This window comes from Cyphomyrmex costatus, unplaced genomic scaffold (genome assembly GCF_001594065.2).
Source record: "Cyphomyrmex costatus isolate MS0001 unplaced genomic scaffold, Ccosl1.0 scaffold59, whole genome shotgun sequence".
NCBI lineage: Eukaryota > Metazoa > Arthropoda > Insecta > Hymenoptera > Formicidae > Cyphomyrmex > Cyphomyrmex costatus.
In genome coordinates this window covers 1,187,304-1,208,039 of record NW_017280071.1, presented here as the reverse complement: position 1 = coordinate 1,208,039, position 20,736 = coordinate 1,187,304, and the positions used below count along the sequence as shown (strand labels likewise).

General features: G+C 33.1%; 4 protein-coding genes across 5 annotated transcripts; all 4 read right to left on the bottom strand.

Annotated features, from left to right (window-relative positions):
- Positions 1-652: 652 nt before the first annotated feature.
- Positions 653-1,191, bottom strand: LOC108779367 (myoneurin-like). Its single transcript, XM_018546766.1, has 2 exons — positions 876-1,191; positions 653-795 (listed from the first exon to the last, which is right to left on the bottom strand). The coding sequence occupies exons 1-2, from the start codon at positions 1,189-1,191 to the stop codon at positions 653-655; spliced, it is 459 nt and encodes a 152-aa protein (XP_018402268.1).
- Positions 1,192-5,264: 4,073 nt separating this feature from the next.
- On the bottom strand, positions 5,265-6,731 carry LOC108779366 (zinc finger protein 354B-like). Its single transcript, XM_018546764.1, has 2 exons — positions 6,652-6,731; positions 5,265-6,348 (listed from the first exon to the last, which is right to left on the bottom strand). The coding sequence occupies exons 1-2, from the start codon at positions 6,729-6,731 to the stop codon at positions 5,265-5,267; spliced, it is 1,164 nt and encodes a 387-aa protein (XP_018402266.1).
- A 379-nt stretch (positions 6,732-7,110) lies between these two features.
- On the bottom strand, positions 7,111-7,806 carry LOC108779365 (zinc finger protein 239-like). Its single transcript, XM_018546763.1, has one exon. It carries the CDS (start codon positions 7,804-7,806, stop codon positions 7,111-7,113), a length of 696 nt encoding a protein of 231 aa, XP_018402265.1.
- LOC108779375 (zinc finger protein 260) lies at positions 7,631-12,975 on the bottom strand. 2 transcript variants are annotated; one of them, XM_018546774.1, is made up of 6 exons: positions 12,926-12,975; positions 12,431-12,758; positions 12,201-12,347; positions 11,238-11,330; positions 11,094-11,158; positions 7,631-9,368 (listed from the first exon to the last, which is right to left on the bottom strand). In XM_018546774.1, exons 2-6 carry the CDS (start codon positions 12,749-12,751, stop codon positions 8,054-8,056), a joined length of 1,941 nt encoding a protein of 646 aa, XP_018402276.1. In that variant the 5' UTR covers positions 12,752-12,758; positions 12,926-12,975; the 3' UTR covers positions 7,631-8,053. The 2 variants fall into 2 exon arrangements, with proteins under 2 accessions (XP_018402276.1, XP_018402275.1); XM_018546773.1 differs by lacking the exon at positions 12,926-12,975 and having other exon boundaries at positions 12,431-12,826.
- Between the last annotated feature and the right edge of the window lie 7,761 nt (positions 12,976-20,736).

The window sequence follows — 20,736 nt, the reverse complement described above, 5'->3', positions numbered from 1 at the left end:
AGAACGCAGAAGCTTGAAATCTCTTTTTTCTCTATTATTTGATAAGAGAGCACCCATAATGGCAACGATGATTCAATACAAATTTCTTTTGCAGATAAGACGTCGTTAACGAGTAGTTTTATTTTGGAAGATTTTCGATTTTTCATTTCTCGAATTTTTTTACGACAGATTATTTCTTCTAAAGTCTTTGTATACGAGTTGATATGTAAAATCTGATACAATATACAATAATTTTACAATAGATTGCAAATTTAGAAAGTCCATAAGCACAATATCGCAGAACGTATGAAGGCTCGAGAAATTTTGTGATGTTAAATTTGACCGACAAATGTATACATTTTTTTTCTTATATCTCGTCTAAATATTTTTCATATATATAGACATTTAACAATAAACAAGTTCTGTTTATATGTAAACTTTGCTTCTTCGAATGCTAATGCTAGATAAATCTAGCAAATTTACAATCGCTCTAATCGTGTAGAAAGGTGCAAATATCGAAATATTAAGACATAATTTATTTGTTTGAGCTATATACGTAAATAAGCGTCTTAAATATTATCAAAATTAGGCATTTTTAATATTTAATTGAAGAAAATATTGTTAAAATTATATATATAAATGCCCTTCGTATATTATACTTATTCTTTGTAATTTATTCTTCTCTTTGTATTGGAGCTCGTTGTGGTGGAAGATACGGTAAATCGAATGACACTTCATGATGCAGCGAGAGGTGATGATCCCTTAAATTTGATAGTGTTTTAAACGTGTTGTAACATAATTCGCACTCGAATGGCTCTGTATGTAAACAAATTTATTATATGTTTGATTCGAAAAATTGTTTGTCGTAGTTGCCGGATAACAATATATTTTCTTACCGTGCATTCTCCAATGCAATTTCAGTCTCCAATAATTCGTATGCGCTTTATAGCAATAAGGACAAAATACTATGTGCCTGTGAACATAATTATTATGTTGCAGATATCTTAGCCAAGTAGCGCAGATTACGTTGCAGCAATCGCAGGTGAAAAACGTCCTGGCATGGTTTTCATTTACATGTTGATTCAAATCCGTTTTTGTAAAAAATTGAAGATTACATATGGGGCAGATATTCTTGCACTGAATCATGCGAATAAAATGCAGAAGCCTTTCGGATGTTCTGCGTTCTGCATCTAATATTGTTGTCATATCCATGTTCAGTTAATGCAAATTCCTTTAAAAAAAAAATAATGTCGCACTTGTAAGAGGTGATATTCTTTGTGATCGCAGATTTTTTCTTAGTCCGTATTTTTTTGTCTTCCTTCCGAGATCTTATTTTTGTCCTTTCCAATTCTTTGTGACCAGAGATTCGTAAACGTGATGTACATATACATATATATTATGTATATAAATGTTTGGGCGGTAATAATCAATTTTATAATTTAAATTGTAAAAGAAATTACAAAAGAAAGCCCAATATCGCAATGCGAGCGGTCGACCTACTCGAACAAACTTGAACGACTGGAATAAGTATAAACTTTTTCTCGTATACTTCCTGAACGCATTTAAGATACAAACAATTGATTTTAGAAACAAACAATCGATTTTAGAAACAATTTTTTATATATATATAATATATATATATATATATGTATACACGATGGAGACTAAACTTTATATTCCGAACTTCGAAAGTTGTTGATCGATATAATTATGTAGATAATTGTACAAATCACGCAACCCTTATTGCAAAAATATATCGTAAAAAATGTCATATCGGAATACAAGTTTCTTTGTTTATTTCCTTTTGAACCCATGATCACGCACAGCTAAGATACTCTTGTCCTACTTTTTCTTTATTATTTATCTCGTCTGAAAATGTAATTACACAGGTTAGTGTTTATTTATAATTTTTAAAAATTATGATTGTATGTTTTAATTATAACATCTACGTATTTTTTATTATACATTTTTTCCGCAGTCATTAATATTAGTTTCTACAAAAGTTTCTACAGATACGTTGGAAGTTCGTTATTGCTATTTTTTTAATTACAAATATGCGTTCCATTTGACATTTATTCTTGTTTAATATTTAATAATCAACACAAAAATGAAATAAGTATAAAAGATCAAATTCGTTAAAAAAGATTAAATGATTCCATGAGCGTTGTAAACGTTAAATGGAACGTAGGTAAAATAGTATAAAATAAAAAGTATAGGTAAAATAAACCTATATTTTGTTTAAAGAGATAGTTACCTCCCTTCGTGCTTCGTGCATAAAAGACACAGCAAGCAAAGTGGAGATGTTGAAATTATTTTACCCGTTCGATTTTCTAAGCACTGATCCAAGCGTGTCGTACTTACGTACATGATACTTCTAGACACGTCCATACTTTGCTTACTATATCACCTCTCATGGAGAAGGGTAAACTTCTTGTTGAATAGAATGCAGTTATTATAATAAAAGATTATTTGAATAAAACAGCGATTTTTTATTATTTTATTATAAAAACTAAACATAATGATATACTTATTGTACAAAATTTTTGAAGCACATTGATTCTTTAACAAAAATAAGCTACAGACTTTTGTTTTCTTTAATCATTTTTCATTTACAAAATATTTTATACATACACATAGGAATGTTTTTTTTTATTTTACATGTAATATATTATACTTATTTTTTTTTCTTTCACATACACTCCCCCCACACATACACTCTTTCTTCTTCCCTCTCTCTCTTTTTATGAGTTACTTAATAGTACCTAATGAAGGAAGATCTATTTTTAAATATCACATGTCATATCTATATGCACATATAATATATATATATATTCTTTTATAACACCTACACACATGTATTTATTTGTACACACGCACGCACGAACGCACGCACACACACACACACACATGTATATATTATACGAAATTCTCAGATTCGCGTAAAGTAGCCACGGCAGTGTCGGGCGCGCCTGGCTTAGCGCCGAAACACTACCGTGTCTCCAGATACATTTAATTGATTCTATATCATTCCTTAAACGTCAGTTTTTTTTATAAAATTAATACAATACATTTAATACAATATTGTCACATGTCTACTATTCTCATGCTTTATTTACAATTAAAAATTTGGTTTTGATTTATGAAATTTTAAAATATTTTTATCTATTAAATTTTTGCATTATATTGCATCGCATTACTATTATTAGATATCACTAGCATATGAAAAATATACTAACATACACACGCTGTATATTACATTGTATTCTTCGTTATTTACAGATGTAAATAGGAAAAGAATAATTCTATGTGAAGTAAAATATGTCAAAAAGTTATACGAGGGTCGTCTGAAAAATTTGGAGCCTAACGTAGAAATAAATATTTTTTTCAATCAAATTCAAATTTCAACATAGTCTCCTGTTAAGAGGTATTCTGATCTAAAGGGTAAAAAAAATCAATGTTTGTATTGCATTTTTCGCAAGTATTTGGGTTGTAGAATAAGTACGTAAAAGGATTTTGCGAATTTGCAAAGGTTACAGAGATGTAATGCCTGATACGAGTGAACGCAAGCAAGTTCTTCGTATGTCAAATATGTATTTCGTATACTTTTACGCAGTAAAATGGACATGTGGATATGTACGAAAAGGAAAAAGGTGCCCTTTATGATTCTGGAATAGCAGATTGATTGTAACATTATTCGAGTGTTATTTCTACGTAAGCAGTTAAAAAACTTTAATTGCATTTTTCTTGAAACAGCATTTTCTTAATTGGTGACCATGATTCTCAAAATCTATTTGACCAATCGCGACCAAATTTTGCGCACATCTTTAGCCCCATATATCATAGTTCTCGTCTGAACCACAATAAAGTCTAAATGTTTATTTTTATTTATTTTACAGCATTTTAAAGATGAAAAAAATTCGAAAAAATCGGAAAGTAATTTTCAAAATGAAGCCATTTTTTTCTGTCTAATATTTTTTTCATCTTGGGTCAAACAATAGTCAAACTCATATGCTTTAAGAATCTCTTTGGTATTTTTTTGTTTCAAACGAACAGAATAGCCGTAATCATTACCGTGAGGCGCCTTATTTTTTTCACGATCCGACAAAAACTATTATATAGAGCTTATTTTTTGAAATATAACAATAAAAAAATTCTGAAAGATTGAAATATACTAATATGTACAAAAAACCCTGATTTGAATATACCTTACAAATTTTTCGGAAAAAATTCATGAAAATAGCCTAAAAATCAAGCTTCAGAATCCTCCCTTAAGTCAATACACTTTTTCCAGCGATCTTCCACCTTTTTAACTCATTCAAATAATAGTTGGCGTCTTGCTTTGCAAAATAGGTATCTTACGGATATCTATTTTGCGATGATCTCCTCATTCGATGAAAATCTTTGTCCTTCCAACCAAAATTAAGCCTAGAAAATAGGAAAAAATTACTGAGGATCAGATCCGATAAATATGATGGGTGTTCAATCAATTCGGACAGCAATTCGTAAATTTTTGCTATGGCGATCACTAAAGTGAGACTGTGTGTTATCTGTGAAAGGAACGCGCGTCTTGAACATGCTTCGATACTCCTACATATTCAAATAGCTAGGCATTAGTGACGCCGTGTGTAAGTACATACGATTATAGTATCAAAACAGTTTTGATGAATAATATCAATTTCATGTTGAGGCTCAAACTATTCAGACGACCCGTATGTTTTTCTCAAACATTTATATAAATCATATAATTATTAATATTTATAAAATAATTACTATAAAAATGATGCGTTTCATGGTTTATCATCGTGTCCAAATCCATTCTTAGAATGCCTATGTTTCGAGTACATTGCAGTTCACTTCATCAAGGTAAAAAATAGCTTGATACTGTACAATGTTCACGAAATGTTAGCGTTTTATGAATGGACACGAAGATAACTTGCAAAATTATTTTAATAATTATAAGTACTAATTATTCATTTAATTGTCTATTATAATTTATACAGCAAATTATAATTACAAATTATTCAAATTTAAAACAGAATTTTATATTAAAAAATTCTACTTTATGTTTATATATGTGATTCTATTTTATATTTTTCCATTTAGAATTATCCTTTCAATTGTAACATCAATAACGGACTACCCTGTATATATTATATCTTAAATACATTTGCACGAGTACTTAGAATTATCATAGACCTTTCGATCAGCTTAAACTTTTTAATGTTAGGAACATTTGTATTAACTAAATTTTTTATTTATCCAATCCCAACTTGAATTCGATGACACTAATCGGACTCGTTACGATTTTCACACAAGTCTCGAAGTTCACTTCGCGAGTACCCGCACATCCCTAACTTTAAGCGTTCGTGACTTTTGAGATAACGTTTCTGACCGAAGCTAATACCGCATTTCTGACACGTATACGGTTTCTCCTCGGAATGGACGCGTTTGTGCCTAGTTAGATCGTTCTTCACGCCAAAACCCTTACCGCATACATCGCACGTATGATTCTTTTCACCTGTGTGTACTGTCAGATGACCCAGCATCTGCTGTCTCCAACGGAACTTTTTAGCGCAATAAGTACACTTGTGCGGGAACTCGTCTGTATGGATCTTACTGTGTATATAGAGGGATGCTTTGGTCTTGAACGTCTTGCCACACGTATGGCACACGTACGGGCGTTCACCGGTATGGATACGTCGATGGTCCTCCATGGCGGTCTTCATGGCAAAGCTGCGACCGCATATATCACACGTGTGATTCTTTACGCCGTCATGTACGTGTTTCAGATGATAATATAGACTACCACCTTGAACAAATTGCTTCCCACAAATGTGGCACGTGTACGATTTCTCGCCAGAGTGTGTGCGTATGTGAGCCCAGTGGTTTTTGCGCGAATGAAATTTCTTGTTACAAAATTTGCAGACCATCGTCGGGCTAGTGCAGACAATTTTTTTGGATTTGAATTGTTTGACGTTTTTCTCTAGATATTCATTAGACTCGTTTATTTCCGCCGTAAGATCCTGTCGCGTAGCCTCGTTTGGTATTGTCCTTTTCGCGCAATTTGCTCGCGTCTGACTAGTAGAATTAGAATCTTCCTCTTCTATACTCTTCTTCTTATTGTCATTTGTCAAATTATCTGAGGAGGACATTTTAAACGATGTATTTGTGGAAGACGAATACTTGGTTAATCTATCGTTATCGATATTATCTGTAGGAAAAAAAACATTCTCTGAATCTTCATCGATTACATTAGACGTTTTAATTTGGATCGGATTGATTTTACTTTTTCGTTCTCCAATCTTGTTCACTCGTTGGCAATAACTGTGGCCGATTATCCGGTCGTGTATGATGACCTGATTTTTTGATCTGTAAAAATAAAAAGTAACCACTTTTGTTGACAAGCTTATAATTTTATTACCATATCATTACTTTCTATATATTATATATATATAGTATATTAAAGATATTTAAAGAGAAATATTTAATAAATATTCTTTCAGTCAGTTTCATGTATAATTATATTACAAAATCGTAAAGTTTGCGAAAAGAAAATTTTATTTGCAGACAATGTGCATCGAAATAAAAAATTTATATTTTTAAAATTTAACGTAATATATTTATCAATTTTCTTTAATAATTGCAAGATACATTCTTATGAAATTTACTTACAGTTTCCTTTGCTCAGCTTCTTTTTGTATTATTTGACGAACTTGAGAATTGTCAGATATTAAATTCTTTTTATCCAGCATTTCAAAGAATATCGTTTCTCAGTAATTTCAAATATGTACTTCTTGTTTAGTAACATATAAGCAATTATTTATTTATCTACATTTATGATTTTAATCATACTTTTGTCAAAAAATTTGAGATTATTTTAACCACAAAGAAAAGTATCAATCTCTGCGTGGTTTTTTTAATGCATAAAACTCCCTTCAATACTGATATAGAAAACAGAACGAAATCAATACGAATGATTTTTCTGTAAGATAAAGGGATATTTAGCTCTTCTTTTTGTTTTTCATCTAATTTTAAAAATGCTAAAAAAAATTTGTGTTGACCATCAAGTTTAATGATCGGCAAATGTTCCATAATTTAATTCGTTTAAAAACGAATTCTGCATCTTGTCTTTTATGTGCGTACAGTCGTGTGTAAACTGCCACAGTGTCTCTTCAGATATCGTTCCTGAGTGAACTTGGCTCCACAGATTGCGCAAATATGCAATTGCTGATTGATATGAGTGCGTCGATGACGGGTGATGCAACCTTTGCTGCGAAAACGCTCGTCACAAATATCGCAGACATACGGCTTTTGACCAGAGTGCCAGATTGCGTGCTTGTCCAATTCCTGTTTCCTTCTAAAACCGCGGTCGCATAGAACACAACGATATGGTAGGGCTTGGGAATGGTAGAGTCGATGGACGTGTAGAGACGCCTTCTGCTTAAAGGATTTGCCGCAGGTTTCACATATATGAGGTCTCTCACCAGAGTGAGTGCGCCTATGCTCGTCCCTCGATGCTCTTGAGGCAAGATGACGGCCGCAAATATCGCAGGCGAAATTTTTGATGCCGTCGTGGACGTCGCGCACGTGCCTATTCAGACCGGACGCTGATCGAAAACTCTTGTTGCAAATAGAACAAGTGTAGGGTCGCACGCCAGCGTGAATGTTGTGATGAATTAGCAGATTATACGACGTGGAAAGAACTTTCCCACACTCTTCACACTTGTGAGAGGCACTCCTGTTACCCTCCGTCGTTTTCAAGCGAGTTAATTTGGCGCGTTGTTTTAATAATTGTTTGGATCGTTGTGTACATTCTTGAGAATTCATCGTTTGTTTCTCTTGAGGCTTCTGCGTTTGATCCGAGTTGTCTAGAAAATCTGCCGAATTGATTCTTTTCAATTTCTCGTCGAAATCGCTAAGATACGTCGATGAGAGACATTTCTTGCTGGATACTGTTGGTCGAGCTTTTCCGACATTAACGTGTCCTTCAGAATGCTCGTTTCTTGGCGAGCTGACTTGTGCGTGTTTCTCCGATTCATCTTTCGACAATCGATGCGTCCATCTGAAAAGAGAGTCAGCCCGTTACTTGGGGAGCGGCCAAACCTCGTGGTGTCTCGTGATTAAGTTTCTTATGATTAACTAAGTAGCGTTTTTGGCGGAACGAGAGGCTGCACTCGGTGCAGCGCCAGGGTTTCTCGTCCGAATGAACCAATCGATGCCGCTTCAGTTCATACTTGATGCGAAAGCGACGACCGCACACATCGCACGCGTGCGGCTTCTCACCAGTGTGTTTAGTGATGTGCACCATCAGCGGTGGCCGCGTGCGGAAGGTCTGACCGCAGTAACTGCATTTAAATGGGAATACGTCTGAATGCGTACGATTATGTACAAACAAGGAGGCCTTCTGCTTGAACGTTTTTCCACAGACGTTGCACACGTACGGTCGCTCGCCGGTATGAATGCGTCTGTGATCCTCGACGTTGCGCCGCGTCGAGAACATGCGGCCGCACAGATCGCATGGTATGTTCTTGATACCAGCATGAGTATCCTTCAAATGTCGTGTCAGACCCTGATTCACGCGGAACCGTTTACCACATAGGTGGCAGGTAAATAATCGCTCGCCCGTGTGGATGCGCAAGTGCCAGTAGAAGGTGTACGGTGAATTCAGATTCTTGCCACATTCACTACAATGATAGTAAATCTTATCGTCGTGCTCTATCCGGGCGCGGAGGACAGTTTCTGTGGCCACAAAGGACTTCCGACTTCTATTTACGACTTCAGGATGCGCGTCCGCTAGATGGATTTTTAATAGTTTCTTTTTCTCCGCGGTATGTTCACAATAGCCACATGGATAAGTTCTGAACCGTTTTTTCGATGGTTTTACTGTTGGAAGGCAAGATTTTTCATCGTCGTTTGTGCTTTTAATATTTTCTACCAACCGGTCTTTCTTTTTTATCGTATTGTTGTCTGTTTTCTTTTTCTTTTCTGTCGCTTTACTACGCGTTCTTGACAAATGTTTTTTGGCTGAATCGTAATGTTTGCAGTTCGTCATATGGTGTATTAGATGGTGTTTTCTTTTAAAGACACGTTGGCAATGATCGCAAGTGTAATCCTTCTCCATAGATTCACTCGTTGACTGTGGAATTGTCAATTCATTTTTTTTATCTTTTGAAACGTTCAAGTCTATTTTTTCGTCATATTTTTCTACGTTGCAATTACCCGACAAATTGCGTGTCTTTCTTTCCGAAATTTCTTTAGCATTCTCTGCAATCAGTGTTATGCTTCTCATCGAATTGTTTTCGTACTTTATCGTGGAATTACTCATCCACAGTGTAGCGTTACACGAAGAATGGTACGGAGTGAAAGATCTCTCCTCTGCCAGCTCGCACCTGGAAAAACAACAAAGGCGGCAGATTTGAATCGGTTTTGTCGCAGGCGTGATCACAAAAAGCCGTGTCTACATAGAGGAGAGAGAAGGAGAGAGGGCCACAATATCCTTTCGATTTAAATTTATAACGCTCCTTATCGTTAGGACGCTCACAGAGATTTGTGCCGACTCTTAATATGATTATTCAAATAGCGCTTCTGACGGAAAGCGAGATCGCAATTAACGCAGACAAACGGCTTGTTTTCGGAGTGAATGAGCTTATGTCGTACGAGTTCGGATTTGACCCGGAACTTCTTCTCGCACACGTCGCACCCGTGGTTTTTTTCACCAGTGTGCGTAGACACATGGGCCAACAGCTCTTGCCGCCGACGAAATTTCTTGTTGCAGTACGTACACGTATACGGGAACACATCGGTGTGTAGCTTGCCGTGGATGTACAAGGATGCTTTGGATTTAAAGGCCTTTCCGCATGAATCACAAATATACGGTCGTTCGCCTGTGTGGATACGTCGATGATCGTCTCGTGTCGCCTTGGACGCGAATGATTTGTTGCATAGGTCGCAAATAAAGTTCTTCAGCTTCGCATGTACATCTTTAAGGTGCCTGGTCAGTCCCCCAGAATCGCGGAACTGTTTGCCGCACACATGACAGGTAAACGGTCGCTCGTCCTTGTGGATTCTCATGTGTCGCACGTACGAGTCTTTCAACTTGAAGCATCTACCACATTGGTCGCATTGAAATGTGTCCTCTTTATGCGACGCTTTTCCAAGAATGTTGCACAGATCTTTACTCTCCTTTTCAAGTGTCAAATGTTTGACGATAACCGAGTTGTCGTTAAAAGAAATGTGATCTCTCTCGCTTTTCTTCACCTCGTGTGCAACAGTGGTCGGTAGAAATTCCTTGTTGTCCTCAAATTCAGAATTTTTCATAGAATGCTGTATTAAAACAGATTCTTCCTTCACTTCAACAGGCAACTGATTGTTACTCTCCGGTTGTTCCGACACGGTAGACGGTTGATCGTGCGCCGTGTCCATGACGGCGATCCAAACCGAGTCAGAATCCTCAGACATCGCGTTCGGCTTTGTCAGCTTCTCGATTCTTGGCTGGGATTGTTTCCTGTATGGCTTCCAAAATGCTTTCGGCGTGTCCGGGGACACTTTTAACGGTGTCCGGACGTCGCACAACCTGTAAAATAGCCGAAACTTGACTCCAGGTTTTGCGATTGCGCGGCACAACGCAGCGGACGATTGCGAGCGATTTTGAATCGGCTGTCATAGCCGTTTTTTTTTTCTAGATAATCGCTAAAGCCAACCACCCCAGCTGTTACAGCGCGTTACCTTTCTTTTTCTATGCTTTGCTCTAAATCTTTCGTTAAGTTGTCGCAAAAATGTTCTTGGCATATCCAACGCCGGCAAATTGTTCAGTTTTTATATTTTCTTTTAAAAAGTGGCTCACCGAGTTTCATAGTTTGTTATAACGCGTATCACGATTGCTCGTATGTAGTCGTTGTCTTCATCTTTACGTAAGGTACACGGAAAATGTTTGACAAGCTTTACGTGACACTTATATTATTCGCATTATATTCTAATATTCTATTATCTACATGCTAAAAATATGGCGACTATGAGCAAACGTTTATACAAATGAGGAACAGATAGCGAAAAAGAGAACTTCGTGCTCTTTTTGTATAGTTAACAAATGATGAAAAAATATATGAAATCATTACCTGTCAGATTTATTAATCTTTTCTGCATTGCAAACTCCATTTTTGTCATCATCCTGCTGATTTGGCTGTAATAACACGTTCTAATTAAATTTCTTTTTATGTTTCTGGATCAAAAGGATTATTTTTTAGTTTTATCACACTTACTGGTGGATCTGTTACACTGGACGCAATGGTCGTACTGGCTGTCGTAAACATTGGTACAGTAACTTCTAAATTATCCAAAGAAGGATTGTAATACTGAAAAACATTTAAAATATATAATTAGAATATTATACAGTTTGCTAATAAAAAAGCAAAGATTATAAAATAATTGATTACAAAAAAGTTTTAAGAGCAAAGTAACACGAAGAGAAAATGAATATGGAGAACAGAATAGAATAAATATCTATGACAGAAATATTATGTTTTCTAAAGATGTAAAATTAGTCAGGAGTAGTAGATTAAAGAAACTCGATGACTATGATGTAATGACAAAGAGTGTAAATGAAGAGTTAGATCTAAAAAAAAAAGAAATATATTTAAATTCTAAAAAAACAAATGAGGCAATAAATCTTTTATCTTGTTATATTAAATACAAATGAATAAGAAAAGCTGTATATAGTTAAAAGTGAGCCTTAGTATCATTTTTGTATGCCTTTTACAATTTTTGATTCAAACAAATGTTATCATTACATATTACATTATTTTGTTTGAACTCTCAGAATAGGACACAGAGAAAAATGTTTAGTTAAACTAACTGGAATTCTGTATGCAAAAAAAAATATTTTGCTGCTCCAACTAGTATTATTGCTGTTTTTTGTATAATAGAAAATTAAATATCATATGCATAAAATTTATAGCATAAATCTAAAAATTCTATCTGTTATCTAATCTATATGATTAAATGCAAAAAATATCCAATATCACAGTACCTGTTAGAAATTTATCTATTTTAGTTAATTTTTGTACCTAAATAATTTTTGCTACAAACTATAGGATCACTTTTGAGTATGGTTGAAAATTATTATTCAAAATTCTTATTAGAATTTTAGTAGATTGAACTAAGAAATTTTTATTAGTTTTGTAATCTTAATCAGAGATTCTTTAATCTCTTCATAAACTTTTTACCTGCTGCTTATTTTGTAGTTGTGAATCTTGCATATTCAACAGCTTCTTCTCTGCGTTTAGACACCCCTCGCTTAATTCATGCCAGGCTACCAGAATGTTTGCGCAACGCTCGCATAATTGCAACGGCAGAGTGTCGTTTTCAGTTACCTGTGAAGAACAATATAAGCAAATAATTAATGTATCGTTTATGAAGTTACTTGAATTTAAACTTTGATGTTTATTGTACATACATGTATCGGTAAATACTTGAGTATTTTGCTGATCAAGTCATGCTGCGCTCCCTCATCCTCAAAGATTGGTATCATATGATTGCTCGTATTAGCGCATATCCTGCAAAGATGCATCCATGCTAATGTGACTTCCGTTTGTTGTCTGTGAGACATCGTTTCCTCGATGTTCCCTTCGGGATACTGCACTGCCTGGCCCTGCGATATTAAGAAAAAGTCCTCCCCGGTTTCCTCTGCTTCATTGCGTCCTTCATGCGTTACTATATTCTTCACAGTCTCGATCAGAATAATGCCGTCGTCGGGAGAATCCATTCCAGGCGGCATCGAATTACTAGACTCCATGCCGATGAAAAAGATGACCACGTGTTCAATACGCGATCAACAAAAATTCGCCGAATAATTTGGAAATAATTCGCTGCGAACGTCACGAGACGTAACACGCGTTTGATGAAAAACTAAACGGAAATGTAAACAATATAGAGGCAAATTTGTTCCTACTTGCGCTTGGTACGCTCTTGCTGGCTTTCGCCAGCGTTCGCAATGTTCGCATGCGCTTGATGATTCGTCCGAAGAATAGTCGTGGCAAAATGGTATAGAACGCTGAATGTGTACGCATTCAAAATAATATTTAGGTCCATTCAGTACCACATACGAACCACTCATTGAGCACTCATAACACGACTTGATTAATTAATCACGCAGTCAACGCAACCACGTTTATGTGATCTTTACTCGGGTCAGGATCAGTGATGGGTGCCATGGGCGATGTTGCTTCGATTAATCGAAGTTCGATATTTTTTGTAAATATAATCGATCTTTCCGATTGTTTTCATCTCGATTAATAAGCTATCTGATTATTTTTATTTCGATTAATGAACTGTTCGATTATTTCAGAACCGATTAAATCGAACATTCAATGTTTTTTAAATTTGATTAATCGGGATATAAAGGATTTCACCATATATATAGATGTAGTATATAGTAAATATAGACTGTGTTCTAAAATTTACTGCTAGTTGAAAATATAATTTTCTTATGAATGCGCAAATAAATCTGCGCGGCAGAATCAAAAACAGGATCTTGTCCTTACTAAAATGCGTTCTAAAACTTAATTCTGCCAACTCCGAATATCTTCTTCATTTAACATTCCGTGAACAATAAGGATAAAATGATATACTTGGGTTGATAAAGCTGAGTTTTGGAACGCATCCTAGATTAGTCGGATACAGGAACGCGCGCAAATTTAAATTTTACTGAAAACACCTTTATCTGAAAGTGTATCTTAATTCTTTGAAAAATGATTAAGCTTAGATTGTACGTACTTGATCGAAATAGTTCGAAATAGTCGAGATTACAAAATTAAGAATGTATTATACATATTTTGTAACAAAATAAAATGCTATGAAAAAATTACGGATTCTTCTAAATTGTATTTGAAAGTAATACAAACAATTTGGCAGCAATTTATCTGGATAAAAATTATTTCAATAAAATGTTTTTAGAAAATTGTTAAAATAAAATTAAAAAAATATATTTCAGCTATAAAATATTATTAAATATAGGTATTGATTTTATTGAAAATGTTTTATATGTATTGTATATAACATTAATTTTTATATGGAAACTATGAATTCTCAATTCTAGTAATTTTTCGCAAAGGTAATAATATGCGCCTGATATATTTTTAAATAAAATAATTTATAATAACATATTTAATTTAATTTAACATAATTCTAGAATCTAGATAAATATATTTTTGAGGTTGTAATCTGTACTCCTTTTAATTTAATTACTCAGTTAATATAATCTTATAAGAGTTCTATTATGATAATTTATGATAATTTATGATAAATTTTTCGTTTGTGTTATATACGATCATATGTAATAATTGTGAGTTACATTAATAGTGGTTGGTGTGCTATTATGCAGCCGCCAAATTCTATTGTAATAATTCTATTGTAAGTAATTAATTACTGAATATTGTTTAATCATTTTGTGTTTGTAAAACACGAGATAATTGGCAAATTACGTGTAACAAAGTAATTCTTGCGAAGACAATATATATTATTCGTGGATGGAGGAAGGGAGACTTCTATATATTGTATATATTTTTTCAGTATTTTTCTCATATATTTTTTTTAAATATAAAAAATGCATATGTCTTTACGAGTATAATCTGATTAATATCTACACCTCTTAATAATTTCAAACGTGGGAAGCGCAAGTATCATAATTCAGAGTAAAGTTAATTTGTGAAATCCGTTGAAGTTGCATCCTTTCATCCTTCCAATTTACTGAATTTGCATTCGTTGTTGCCTAAAAAGGGCATAAACTGGGCAGACTCATTACGTGCAGTATTCAGGCAGGTATAGGCCTGTGAATGTTATTAAAATATTTTTATTTCACATTCTAACGGATAATGTCCTTTCTCTCTCTCTCTCTCTCTCTCTCTTGTAATTGACTTATCTCTCGATAAATGACCTCGGTTGGCAGTAATCACTGTCCTTGTGGGCATAATGAGAGAATTAAAACAACATCGCCCCTCGTCATCATGTTTAATTATTAGCGATGCATCCACGGATACAGGGGCAGGAGGGAAGAAGGGAAGAAAATCATGATACCCCGAGCTGGTGCGATGAGTTTTATTGATCGATCAAATAACCGGATTTCATATTTGCAAGCGTTCACGGATGACGCGCGTGCGTACAAGGTAATGACCACGATTTAAGAGCGCTCGCAATCGTGTAATTAAACTGGATTCATTGTACGAGTTCGCAGAAACACTGTTGGCCGTGTAACGTGTAAATTCGATAAATATTGGAAATTCCCATACGAATTTAACGAGGACAACAATTTTGTAACAGTAACCTACGCGTTACGAACAATGAATTTGCGTTTATTGTTTTTTATCGGATTGGACGTATTTGTTAGATGCGGCATATATTCGATATTTCTATTAAGACTTCCCGTTTCAATCAAATGAAATTAACTATTACTTTTAGACTGGTCAATATTTCTCCTGTATGATCAATATTTAAAAAGCTAGCTATTTGCAATTAAAAAAAATTCACTTTGTCCCTTTTTTCGAATATTGATTATAGTATTGAATGGAGGACTTAACAGAAAGAAAAGTTTATAAATTATAGAAATGTTTTTTATCTTTACATTCTTCTAGAAAAAATACTATTTTAGAAGAAATTAAATATGGAATACAGTTTTACATTTACACTTGTATAAAATAAATTGAAATAATGTATTCAATCATCTGATGAGTTTTCGTGAGATTTTATAACATAAATACGTTGTACAGCAATCACATATTATTGTTGTATCATTTTTGTTCAATCTCTGGTAAAAATCTCATGAAAAAGATATAATTTTTTCCATAGATTATATCATTTTTATCATCAATTCCTTATTTATTTACGCTAATCTCCGAAAAAAGGGCTTAAGTGGAATTGTGCCTTTATTCCGTTCATTCCCACATATGTATATTTAAGTGAAATACTTATATAAAATATATGACTTAAATTTATATATTCTTTATGAAAAAAATTAATGACGATCAAAATTAAATTTACAATATCAAGTCTCATTGGACCGTGAGAGTTTAAACTAATAAGTACCGATAGGAACATGCCATATAACGGTTAAGCTGGATCTTAGATGCTTCTAATATATAATTTCGTGTGAATTTATATACTACGTATGTAGATTCTTAAAGATGCGCACCGAAATTTTTTCAGACTTACGAAATTAAGCCGTACTTCAAGATCTTGATTACCATTTTAGGTTTGCGGCAAAGCTTTTTATATCAAAACTAAATTCAACAGACATGATTTTATACATAGCGATAAAATCGTATGAATATTTGATGTGTGATAAGGGCTTCAAGCATAAATCATCACGTTTGAATCATATGCGAAATCAGATCAGTCATGATAAAACATTTTAACCCATTCTTAATTGTTTTCCTATAACAGATTATTGTAATATACCACAACCCATTCGATATATAAAATTTAATTATTTAATTTATTTTCTTTTAGAGCCACACACAGGCAATACTACAGTAATAAACGAACTGTAACTGACAATGTGATAAACGATCAAGTACAATTATAACTATACTTTAAATAATAATGACGAATTAATAAAAGAAGTTGAGAATGAATATGTAATTTTGTATGAGAGAGATATAATATATATATGGATGGATAAATTTTCAGTAGACATAATTTTTCTAGGTGATAAAATTTTCTAGGTAAATTGAAAACACTGTTAGAGAGAGACATGTAGGAGCACTGACGTGTAAAGTTGACAATACGTTCAGAAGACAAAACCTTTCAATAAACTCTCACTGCTCTTAATTTTTAAAATAATTTTAATACAATATTATTGATTCTTGCTTTTATGCCTTGCTGGATTTAAGAAAGTATAACACTCGCGAATTGAAAACTGTTAGAATTTCTTAAAATCGAAATTACTGTTAATTTTAAAAGACATTGACACGTTTGTATTTGTCGCTCTCTTATACAAACTTCGTGAAAAGTGCTTTCAGTGTAAGCATTATTTGTCTTAATATCTTATAGACGATTCGGATAAAATCACAGTGTAATAATATATAGGTGAAACATTGTGCATAATGGCGATAGCATACTGGAAATAGCTAATCAAATTTGGATCCAAATTCTCTCTCCTACTGCGCATCCGTGGGAATGTTTTATTATTACTACATAGATTACTACATAAAATGATGCTTATAACATGTAAGCATGAAAACGAAACGTATCCTGAATGTATAGGACAATCGTAATAAAAGATCACAATTAGTTCTAATTTACCGGGATTTGTTTTCAGAATACATTTTAAATTCAAGATTAGATGTGTGTGTTGACCATTATTTTTGTATGCATGGCAATCACTTATGTATGTACTATTATAAATCGACAAACAAGAATTATTTTAAAGCAAATGCTATTAAAGCATATTAGTAATTTGAATCTGTCTCAATTATTAAATTATCGCCATATCTTTATGATAAAATTTTATATAAAAACCTCTTGATTTAAATAAATTAAGATTGATATACTATTCCGGAGGAGCACCCCCCATGTGTCTACATTACATTTGCTGACAATTTGTTTGCGCAGAAAAATTATTGCCTACATGTATTATACTACACACAAATATATATAAAATTAAAAGGAAAAGGCACATTTGCACACACGATATTGTAGCGCAAAAACTGCATTGCACAAAATATAATATTATTGCTTGCAGATCGATTGCTTTAATGTTTATACAACAAAACTTGTCACTGTAATATAACAGTGTTATGATCTAAATATGAAACGGTAACATGATTAATTTCTCATTATTCGTCAATATAACAAATAACCAGTATTATCGCTAGCAAGTAAAATTTATCCAAAAGATAGGTTAGCAAGTACATTGCATGTACTTTGTTAAATTTTGTTTTTATGCAGTTAAATAATATACAATTGTCATATCAATTTTTTTTTTTTTCTTTATAAGTATATACTTATACAGATATAATATAGCAATTATATACCTGCGATAATACTGATTATTTTGATTATTTGTTATATTGACGAATAATGAGATATTAACATTATTAACCATGTTACTGTTTTCATATTTAAATCATAACACTGTCATGTTATGATCTAGTCAGTAACAAGTTTTGCATTGTATAAATATTGCATACACATTTCACCTCAATACATGATTGTTATACGTATATCAACCATTTTGTATTTAAATCATATCGCTGTTATATAGGTAAAATAGAACAACAAATTTGAAAACATTCTCTGCAAATTCACGTAACTTTTGATATAACTTAAAAAATTAAGATTAAAAAAATTAAGATTACGTGTTTGAGATGTACTTGTGTTTGCTGGGCGGCGACTATATATTTTCCAAAATTTTATTTCATGAATATATATTCTCGATTTCATGGCATTTCATATATTTTATATATATTTACTTATGAACACTGCAATATAAGAAAACGATCGTTTTAACAAGCACAAACGTATATTATTTTTTAATCAAAGCACGTGAAACGTAAAAGTGCACAAAAGTGCACAATAGCTGTGGCGGCCTCACCGCTGCGCGCCACATTTATGAACACACCGTTTTAGATTCGTGCTTGCGTCAAGCTACAAGTCGCAATCCGCAGATCGCCAAAGATCGCTCATTGTTTCACGTGATATTTCTTTTCGAGTTTTATATTCGCGATAAATGAATATTTCTGATAATTAATAATGGACTGTTGTATAAAGTGCCCGCGATTATTATATTATTGCGATGATAGTACGATTGTTTATAAATGTGTGTATATATAAGCATCGAAAACAACGGTAAATGTTTTGATGAATGACGATTTTGACGATTTTGAGACTATACATACCATTTAATTTGAAGATCCCTGCGATGCTGCAATGCCGAGATTCTTATATAAAAAAACGCCATATAGAAATAAGAAACATTAAAGAAGTTAAAAAGATTCACAATCAATCAAAAATAATTGCGAGCATTTATGATTTATTAAAAAGAAAATTATTTGTTACTGTAAAATTTCTCCGTTTGCTTATTTATTTCAACAATGCGTAATTTTATATCATTATTATAATACAGTTTTATTAAAACTACTATTTTTGTTGAGAAGACATTTTCAGTCAAAATTTGTAATAATAATTTAATTTTTGTAATTATAGATTTAGAATATTTTGTTCTTTGAAACTATGTATTTCCTTCTACATTGTGTATACAATTTAATAATATATGTATTTCAAGTAAAATTGAAATAATTAAAAATCTCTACTTGGAATAAAAAGAATCTTTATTTAGCAGATTTTATAAAAATTTAAAGAAAAAATATATAATACATAGCTTCAAACAATTATGAAATTTTTTGTAAAATATTTATTTAAAAAAATTTCACGATTATTTTTTAAAATATTAATTATTTTGAATGTTGTTGCAATTTATTGAGACACTTTTTATTTTATAGATCAATGTTCTTCATGCATTTGCCGCTGTACTGGTATCGGTGAGTCAAATATTATTTTTTGTTAACTTACCTATCCTATTATTCTGTTCAATGATCTGTAAATTCGCTTTTCTCGTCATGATAATGAAATATAAATCGTTATAATACGCTTGCATGTAAAATATCACGGAAAAAAAAGATCTTTAAAATGTCTATATAACATGCAATTAATACATATATTAAAATTCCTAATATGCAATAAATTTGTATAATTAATTAAATTTGCTAAATATGTGTGCTCTATAAAATATTAGATCTAAATATTAATTCTAATAAATCTAATAGTATATATTAAGTGATAATAAAAAATATTTAACACTGATATATTTTTTTTAAATATTCACAATGAAAATATGATTAATAATGATTGAATGGTATTTTTAAGATATCAATATAAAGTTATAAAGAACATGTTTATCCCAGTTTTTATTGAAATAAAATGGATATCTTTGGCAAATTAATAAATTAGAAAGCGATGAAAATTCATTGGGATATCAACTCGCAAGGGTGCAGTTATGATCAGGTGAAAATAATGGTAGACGTCGCAATGAAATCGAATAGTAAATCGTTTATTAGTACGAAGGTGTGTGATAGTGTCTCGAGATTGCCGCCTCGACATTTCTTGATTAAAAATGCCAGATCGCGGCGGTGTGATACCGTGACGTGAACGAGTGTGACAGAGCTTTCTTGTTCCTTAGCTGACGTAAGAGATAGGTGTTAGAGCTAGTTACCCTGTTCTGCGAGCTGGTGCTCCGCCTTTTCGTCGCTGCCGCCGATCTTCTGCGAGGACCTTCTTTAAGAATTTTCCTTAAAGATTTCCCTCTTCGAGGATCGACACCTCGATTCACTAGGTCTGTACCTTTAGCTAAACTTTTTGTACCGTTCATCTTTTCTCTTTTTCTGCTCTCCAATGTAAAAAGAGAAAGAGCAAAAATGAACCGTGCAAGAAGTTTAGCTAAAAAGAACAGCTCTACTATGGACGGTGGAACTTGTGGGACGCTCAGTACTATTGATACCGAATACCCGCGTATCGATTGGATTACCATAGTTCGACCGAACTTCACCGAATAGGGTTTCGCGTTGACCAAATCGCTCACGCTAACCCTCGACTAGTAATTCGAACTGAATTGTTGGAGAAGTTAAATCGAACCAAACAGAGATTTAATCTGTGTCGATGTAAAATGATCGAGCGTGTTCAAATCGCATTTTTAGCGTTTTCAATACGCTT

What these genes read in the sequence shown, in the direction of transcription:
- LOC108779367 (XM_018546766.1), bottom strand. Translation starts at nt 1,191, where the DNA reads ATGGATATGACAACAATATTAGATGCAGAACGCAGAACATCCGAAAGG. An exon ending in ATTGCATTGGAGAATGCACG is followed by an intron (nt 796 to 875) that starts GTAAGAAAATAT and finishes GTTTACATACAG; the next exon opens with AGCCATTCGAGTGCGAATTA.
- LOC108779366 (XM_018546764.1), bottom strand. Translation starts at nt 6,731, where the DNA reads ATGCTGGATAAAAAGAATTTAATATCTGACAATTCTCAAGTTCGTCAA. An exon ending in GAAGCTGAGCAAAGGAAACT is followed by an intron (nt 6,349 to 6,651) that starts GTAAGTAAATTT and finishes TTATTTTTACAG; the next exon opens with ATCAAAAAATCAGGTCATCA.
- LOC108779365 (XM_018546763.1), bottom strand. Translation starts at nt 7,806, where the DNA reads ATGAATTCTCAAGAATGTACACAACGATCCAAACAATTATTAAAACAA.
- LOC108779375 (XM_018546773.1), bottom strand. Translation starts at nt 12,769, where the DNA reads ATGGAGTCTAGTAATTCGATGCCGCCTGGAATGGATTCTCCCGACGAC. An exon ending in AACTACAAAATAAGCAGCAG is followed by an intron (nt 11,331 to 12,200) that starts GTAAAAAGTTTA and finishes AATGTTTTTCAG; the next exon opens with TATTACAATCCTTCTTTGGA. An exon ending in CCAGTGTAACAGATCCACCA is followed by an intron (nt 11,159 to 11,237) that starts GTAAGTGTGATA and finishes GTGTTATTACAG; the next exon opens with CCAAATCAGCAGGATGATGA.